The 7,500-nt window shown below is 42.7% G+C and overlaps 1 protein-coding gene across 2 annotated transcripts in view; it reads right to left on the bottom strand.

The window, feature by feature from the left end:
- Positions 1 to 79: 79 nt before the first annotated feature.
- LOC113827868 (legumain-like) overlaps positions 80 to 7,500 on the bottom strand; it is an 8,460-nt gene continuing 1,039 nt past the window's right edge. For both annotated transcript variants that reach the window (XM_027380804.2, XM_070135341.1), the window contains exons 2-10: positions 5,414 to 5,579; positions 4,992 to 5,089; positions 4,257 to 4,563; positions 3,967 to 4,036; positions 3,130 to 3,248; positions 2,348 to 2,530; positions 1,654 to 1,770; positions 1,098 to 1,265; positions 80 to 494 (exon numbers count right to left, since the gene is read on the bottom strand). In XM_027380804.2, the coding sequence (XP_027236605.2) occupies positions 369 to 494; positions 1,098 to 1,265; positions 1,654 to 1,770; positions 2,348 to 2,530; positions 3,130 to 3,248; positions 3,967 to 4,036; positions 4,257 to 4,563; positions 4,992 to 5,089; positions 5,414 to 5,554 (1,329 nt within the window). In that variant the 5' untranslated portion in view covers positions 5,555 to 5,579 and the 3' untranslated portion in view covers positions 80 to 368. The remainder of the gene's footprint in view (positions 495 to 1,097; positions 1,266 to 1,653; positions 1,771 to 2,347; positions 2,531 to 3,129; positions 3,249 to 3,966; positions 4,037 to 4,256; positions 4,564 to 4,991; positions 5,090 to 5,413; positions 5,580 to 7,500) is intronic.

Raw genomic sequence — 7,500 nt, 5'->3', positions numbered from 1 at the left:
AGAGAGAGGGAATGGTGTTTAAACAAGTGACACTAATGCCGACATCAATACGAAGGATAATCACAATAAAACGTCGCACTGGATAAAACTTATCTTTCATAAGTACAAATGGTACCCGATATCACGGACAAAAACAAAACAAAACAAAAACAATTAGCAATATTTGGTATGTGCGTCATTCATGATGTAAATGGCAAGTAAAAACAATTCTTCTCTCTCTCTCTCTCTTACACACACCCACCCACACACACAGACGTAAGAACGTGAGACCTCTTCCCAAGTCCACCTCAGAGGTCCTCCTCGGGGCCCCACTCCACCACAGAGGTCCTCCTCGGGGCCCCACTCCACCTCAGAGGTCCTCCTCGGTCTCACTCCATGCCTCTGACCGGGTCGTGAGTGCAAACGGCTTGAACAGCGCGGGCGAACTGCTCCGCCGTGTAGCCGTGTTCGCAGAGGTTGACTATGGGCTGGAGTACTCGCAGGGCGTACGGGTTCTGCGGCGGAGAGTAAGGAAAATCAGAAGCATAGTCGCGTAGAATAAGGAAAGTTAGAAGCATCGTCGCGGAGAGAATGTAAAGTTCAAATTATCGCCATACTGTTAAAAGCCAAATAACCCTCATACTAAGACCCTGTTCAGACGAGCGACTTTAGTGGCGCGACTGCTAGAAGCGCGACTGCCAGGTCAATGGAAATGAATAGGAGCGCATACACGTAGTGGCTTGTGGCTAGCCTGTGGCGCGACTCGAGATCTCCCTCATAGTCGCCCGACTGCTCAGCGACTCGAGATGCATGTATTGCTATGCGGCCGCACATACGCGGCGACAGCCACTGCGTTTGCATTGTGATGGCGCGCCTCATTGGCTGGAATGAGTGGGATTCGACCAATGAAAGAGTATCACGTGGAGCGGAGGCAGACAGACAGGCGACAGTAGCTTCCGCTTCCCCCAACCAAAAGTCGGGGAGAGACAAGTCGGGCCACTGTAAGCGCTGTGTATGAACATTCACTCAGTAGTCGCGCTCCTAACAGTCGGGCCACTAAAATCGCTCATCTGAACAGGGCCTCAAGACTTAAAAAAGAAGTCGGCCTCCAACCGCACCTCAGCCAATCGGAAGCAGCCCTTGTCGAAGGCGTCGAGGGCGGCGCTGTAGCAGGACCAGCGGGTGATGCCGTGGGAATTGTGCATCACTTTGTCCACCATGTCCAGGTCGGAGTCAGTCACGTGGACGACCAGGCTGGCCATGACGGCTGACACGAAGGTTCGGTTCTGGGAAGACAGAGCTAGTCTTAACATCCGGATGTGGTGAATATGAGCGAAATATGAATTGGATATTAGTGAATAAGAATGAAATATAAGTGAATATTAACATTCGTATGAAATTAATATGAACGAAATACAAATGAAATATAAAGGGAACATGAGCATCCATATGAAGTGAATATGAGCGAAATATAAATGAAATATTAATGAAATACGGTGAATATCAGCATCCATATGAAGTGAATATGAACGAAATATAAATGAAATACGAATTGAATAACATCAAACTTCCACATCAACGGAAAGACTGAACATCCAAACGCACGAACCGTCAAAATGATAACAAATGAAAATAAACTCACAAAATAAATGCTCTTCAAGATACCACACTAACCTGACGGAGGCCCTCAAGTTGTTGCTTCAGCGTCTCCGTCTTCTGCGGGTTGGAGGACGACCGGATGCGGGACTCGAGGACGGCCACGGGGACGTCGTAGCTCGGGGTCGCCGTGTTCTGGGAGGGTAAGAGGGAGGGTTTAAGCTGGGGGGACTTTTAGAACGTAGGGGGAGGGGAAGGAGAGGGTGAGGGAGGAAAAGGAGGAGGAGGAAAATGATATGGATAAAGAGAAGAGAAAGAGGAAGTAGGAGAAGATGCGAGGAGAGAGTGGGACAGGGAGAGGAAGAAGGAGAGAGGAGGGGAGAGAGGGAGAGGAGAGAGGAGAGAGAGAGGGAGAGAGAAGGAGAGAGGGAAGGAGGAGAGGGAGAGAGAAGGAAGAGGAGAGAGAAGGAAAGAGGAGAGGGAGAGGGAAGAGAGGGAGAGAGGGAGAGGAAGAGGGAGAGGGAGGGAGAGGAGAGAGAGAGAGAGAGAGAGAGAGAGAGAGAGAGAGAGAGAGAGAGAGAGAGAGAGAGAGAGAGAGAGAGAGAGAGAGAGAGAGAGAACAGAAACGCAGAGAAGAGAAAAAAAAGAGAAAACAGAAACGAAGAGAAGAGAATAAAAAAACGAAAGAAAAACAATTCAAACAAACCAAAATCCAAAACGACATCAAACTGCACAAGAACCCACACGACGACAAAAGCGACAGAAGACCCACCAGGCAGAAGTCATTTCCTCGCTGTCGCCTTCTCCCCCCCGAGGCGACCTTCTTCCCCCCGAGGAACTGCGAGAGGTGCTGGCGGTCGAGCCTGATCTCCCCCCACTGCATGACCGTGGATGACGTCACTTCCTTCCTCACGATCTGGAATTGCTTCTTCAGACTCTCGCGACGAATGTCTTCCTGTTTATTATTATTATTATTATTATTATTATCATTATCATTATCATTATTATTATTAATATATATATATATATATATATATATATATATATATATATATATATATATATATATATATGCATATATTTGCGTGTGGGAGGAAGATTATTATCATTACTTTTATTTTTTTTATTTTTTATTTTTAGGGGGGGGAGTTGAAGTCTAGGATTTCCATGAGGTAATTCCGGCATATAAGGAAACTGATAACGGCTATGGTGTATTGGCACTAAATATGCGAACGTAGTAGCATATAGAATGTATCAGTTCTGATGTTGCTGTACGGATATGCATTAAAATTGGGTTGATTCGTCTGTTTTCTTAACACACAGACATAATGATAAGCTTATGAAGTGGATTGAGAGGACAGACTATCAGTTTTCGGTGACAGACTTAGACCAAGACACAGAGACAGACACACACACACACACACACGCGCGCACGCGCGCACACACACACACGCTTATATCCATAACGCAACACTAGGAACCCATGCACGTCAGCGCCCTAGCTCAGACGCCAAAGGGAAACCAGGATGAATAAGCAAGGGCAAAGCCACTTACCCTGTCCGTGTCCTCCATCCACTTGATGCTGAAGACGTCCCCGAGGAAGGTGTTGAGGTGCTCGTCCATGTAGCAGGCGTAGGACGGCTGGTTGGGGCTGGAGGCCGAGACAGCGTAGACTGGGAATGCGCGAGAGGGAGGCAGTTAGTAAGGACACACTGGAATTAATGTTTCATAGTGTTGATTTCATTGCAAGAGCTTAGTCGTTCCTTTTGTGATATGTCTATATTACTGCCGCTATAAGTGTTATTAAAATAATCACAGCATTGCTAATATTGCAGTATTTTAGAAGATTACTGGACCTGATAAGGTAATATAACTATATAACTTAAACATAATTTCATATTTTCCACAATTCATTAAAACAACAGCTGTGTAATGCTTGGGGATCTATAAAGTTTTACACGGATGGAGGGGCAAAAAGTTCTGACAGAGGATCAGGGGAAATAGATTAAATGCAAAAAAGTATTTATAACATATTAATCTCCAGTCTATTTTTTTTCCTTCGTGATCTGGACAACCTGTGGACATAATTAATCATAAGAACTACAAATTTATCCCACTTGTAGATCCGTAATTGCTTTGCAGACACACCATATTCAGAAACACTTCGGGCACCTTAGAGCCGGACCAGCATCTCGCGCCCAGCAACCAATCAGCGATGGCTGCGGCTGCGGCGCGAGATAGCTCGACGGTGATTGGCTGATGGGCGCGAGATGCTGGTCCAACTCTCCGTGACCGGTGTCCGAAGTGTCTCTGAATATGGACTGAAAATGCGCCCACAGGTTGTCCAAATCACAAGAAAAACAACAGGAGAATATGTTATAAAGCTCTTACCACCGATATCGTCTGGGAGAAGGTTGGAGAACATAGAGCCAGATTCGCACGCCTCCACGTACAAGACCATCTGATGGGAACACAGGAAGAGGTGGTTATTCAGATACTATGAGGAATTTGATCATAATAATAATAATAGTAGTAGCAGCAGTAGTAGTAATAGTCAAAGTGATAATGATGATGATAACAATAACAATAATAATAGTAATGAAAATAGAACAATAGGAAAACAATTTCCTTGCAGTGATAACAAAGCCAGTGCGTCCGGAAGCCCCGCCCGCCGCCCTCACCTCGCCGAACTTCCTGTCGCGGTGCATGGCCAGGACGGCGTCGGCGAGGTCGGTGGCCTTCAGGAGCGAGCGAGGGAAGGCGAAGATCCCTGGCCCGCCGTGGTCCACCAGGTTCACGAAGATGCGGTCGTTGGGGCCACTTCGCACGACCTTCCCGGAGCCGACGCCCCTCAAGCCCTCCGCGTCGCCACTCAGCACCCTCAGGAAGTTCTCCGGGGTGACGCTGCTGCCGACGTAGTCCCTCGGGACGCCCTCGTACACGTTGGGTCCGTCGGGGCGGTTGATGATCACGCCGGGGTCGGGGTTTCTGGCAATGGCGTGGCGAGTGAGGTCGGTGGGTATTTTTCCTCTTTAAGTTATATATTCACATAAAAAACTTTATTAGTCTTCATTTTCGTATTAATGAGACCGTTTAACTTTTTTTATGATCAACCAATTATAACAAAACTAATGATAATGACAATAATAATAACAACAACGATAATGAAACTAACGAAAACGAAAATGCTAAGTGATAATCACTGACCAAGATAATCATGATCATGAACTAGTACATAATTATCATTATTAGTTAACGTTATTTTGATAATAAAATTCAGATTTTTTTTTATTAATTTTATTTTTCATTTTTTATTTTTATTTTTTTTTTTACTTTTTTATGCATACTCATGTCAGAAGAGACTGACAGGTTGAACTGTACTACCCCATCGCTAAGCCACAAGAGGTCGTACTCACTCAGGGTTGTAAGCGATGTCGTCCTCCATCATGACAATAATATGGTCGTCTGGCACCCCGTGTTGGTGGAGGATCTGGTAGGCGTGGCACACATCGGCCTGGGGGAGAAGAGGCACCCTGTGGGAGTCTCGATTATGCCCCCTGGTGATGGAATGGCTTCTGGGATCTCTATGAATTGGATTCTGTGACTACAAATGCCCCCCCCCCTCCCCTTCCACCCCTCATTTATCCCAAGGTGTATGTATGTATGTACTTATATAAACCCTGCATTCAGCTACGCTATCACGACCTCCGGCACACAACGTGCTTATTTCGTTATCTCTTTCGGATCGTAATCATGGAAGTGACCTCTCTCTCTCTCTCACGACCTTGGGCTAAAGATACCGAGCCGAACATGCGCAGTCTTTTCTCGAGTGACTGACCTGGTGGCGGTAGTTCATCCAGGAGCTCGACCCCGCCACAAGCACCGCCCACAGCTCCCCCTTCGGTCGCGCCCATGCCACGTCCCCGCCCACAGCCAGCAAGAGGGCGGACACCTTCAGCAGCTCCAGCACTCGCCCCATGGCCTCTCTCTTTCAACGGATGAAGCTGTAACATTTAAACAGAAATTATCGCAAATAGTCTTTTGTAGTTTATATTTACAACTAGTACTCCTATAGTTTCTCCTGGTACTACTGTAAGTGATACTTGAAACAACATATAACGGTAATATTGATAACGTCAAAACAATTGTAATGATGATAATAACAACATTAATAAAAGGAATAATAAAAATGATAAATAAATAGTAGTAGTAATGATAATAACAACAGTAGTAGTGATGTTAGTAGTATTAGTATTATTAGTAGTAACAATATTGATGACAATAATGGTAACAAAAAAAAAAATTGATTATGATAATAATTATAATCATAAAGATAATAATGATAGCCATTCTCAGCTGCATGGCAAGAAAACAGCAATAATAATGATGATATTATAAAATTAACATCAACAACAATAACACCAATGTTCGATGATAAGAAAACCGTTAATATTAAATTTAAAATCCCTTTAACTTGTGAATGAGCGTTTACTTGTGAAATCAGAAGCTCAAACACACTATTGCAGTATCATAAACATTTCCCTAATATTTTCCCCTAAACACACACACACACACACACACACACACACACACACACACACACACACACACACACACACACACACACACACACACACACACACGTATATATAATTCAAGTATACTACAAGGAAAAACGATAAGAGCACAGAGTTAAAAAATCACATAATTTCAAGCACGTTTAGCAATTTGAACGAAACATTCTGCCGTCCCATAATGCTACAAGCAAAATTGGCACACATCCCACTTGAATGCCTGTTGACTCCTCACTGAAACTGAAAGTCATTCTCCCTCCAAAACATGTCGATGGTTTGTGTTTGAACTACGAGCGTAAAATATTGTGACAATTAATAACAACGCGGAAAATACATATAGTCATGGCGGTAATCACGTAGGAGAAACAAAATAAAAGAAAAAGAAAATAAACAAGGATAGCAGTAATTTGTGGGTCTGATGAAGGATAATGATAATAATGTTGTATGTTAACTATGGAGACCGTGACGGTAATATAAATATTTTTACTACTGTTCCTGTTAATCCTGTTAATGGTGATGGTAATAAAAAATCTGTTGTCAATAGTAAGATTTTGATCATGCTGAGTAATAATGATGATAATGGTGATAATGTTGATGTTTGCAATTGTATTATGAAATATAATAACGATATTGCTTACTACAATAATAATAATAACACTAAGGGGAAGGCTTTGTGAATATGGTCGATCATTTTGGTATTTTCAATTTTCAAAAAGGATGGAAAATTATTATTTTAATGGTTATGTTTTCATTGACTAATCATCAAAATAGCCCTGCAGATGAGAAGAGTGGGCGATTATATTTATGCATGAATGATTTTCAAGTGGAATTGCTCGCAGTGAGGGTTAAGCCAAAGGCCTATATTTTTTTTACTCAACTTGAAGGAATTAAGTAGGCCTACTTTTATTAATACCTCCATGCACTCAATGAATGAATGAAAGGTATTTTATTTACTGTGTAGGATACCAGGCCAACAAGACTTTATGAAGTCAAAAACGCCTGGAAAGACATTGAAACTTTAACTGTTGGATATTGTACAAAATGTAAACATGAACATGTGCTATTCTAAAAATAGCCCACTGTAAACACCAACTGCAGTTGATGCTACTGATCTAGCCTTCCCCATAACACTAATGATAATGCTGCTGATGATGATGATGATGACAGTGATGATGATGATAATAATGATAATGATAATGATGATGACAATGATGATGATAATGATAATAATAATGATAATGATAATGATAGCGATAATAATGATAATAGTGATAATGATAATAGTGATAATGATAATAGTAATAATAATAGTAATATTAATGATAGTAAAAATGGTAATGATAATAATAAC

Source organism: Penaeus vannamei, chromosome 20 (genome assembly GCF_042767895.1).
Source record: "Penaeus vannamei isolate JL-2024 chromosome 20, ASM4276789v1, whole genome shotgun sequence".
Taxonomy (NCBI): Eukaryota; Metazoa; Arthropoda; class Malacostraca; order Decapoda; family Penaeidae; genus Penaeus; species Penaeus vannamei.
Note: the sequence above shows the minus strand (reverse complement) of the source record. Positions and strands in the feature narration are given on the sequence as shown.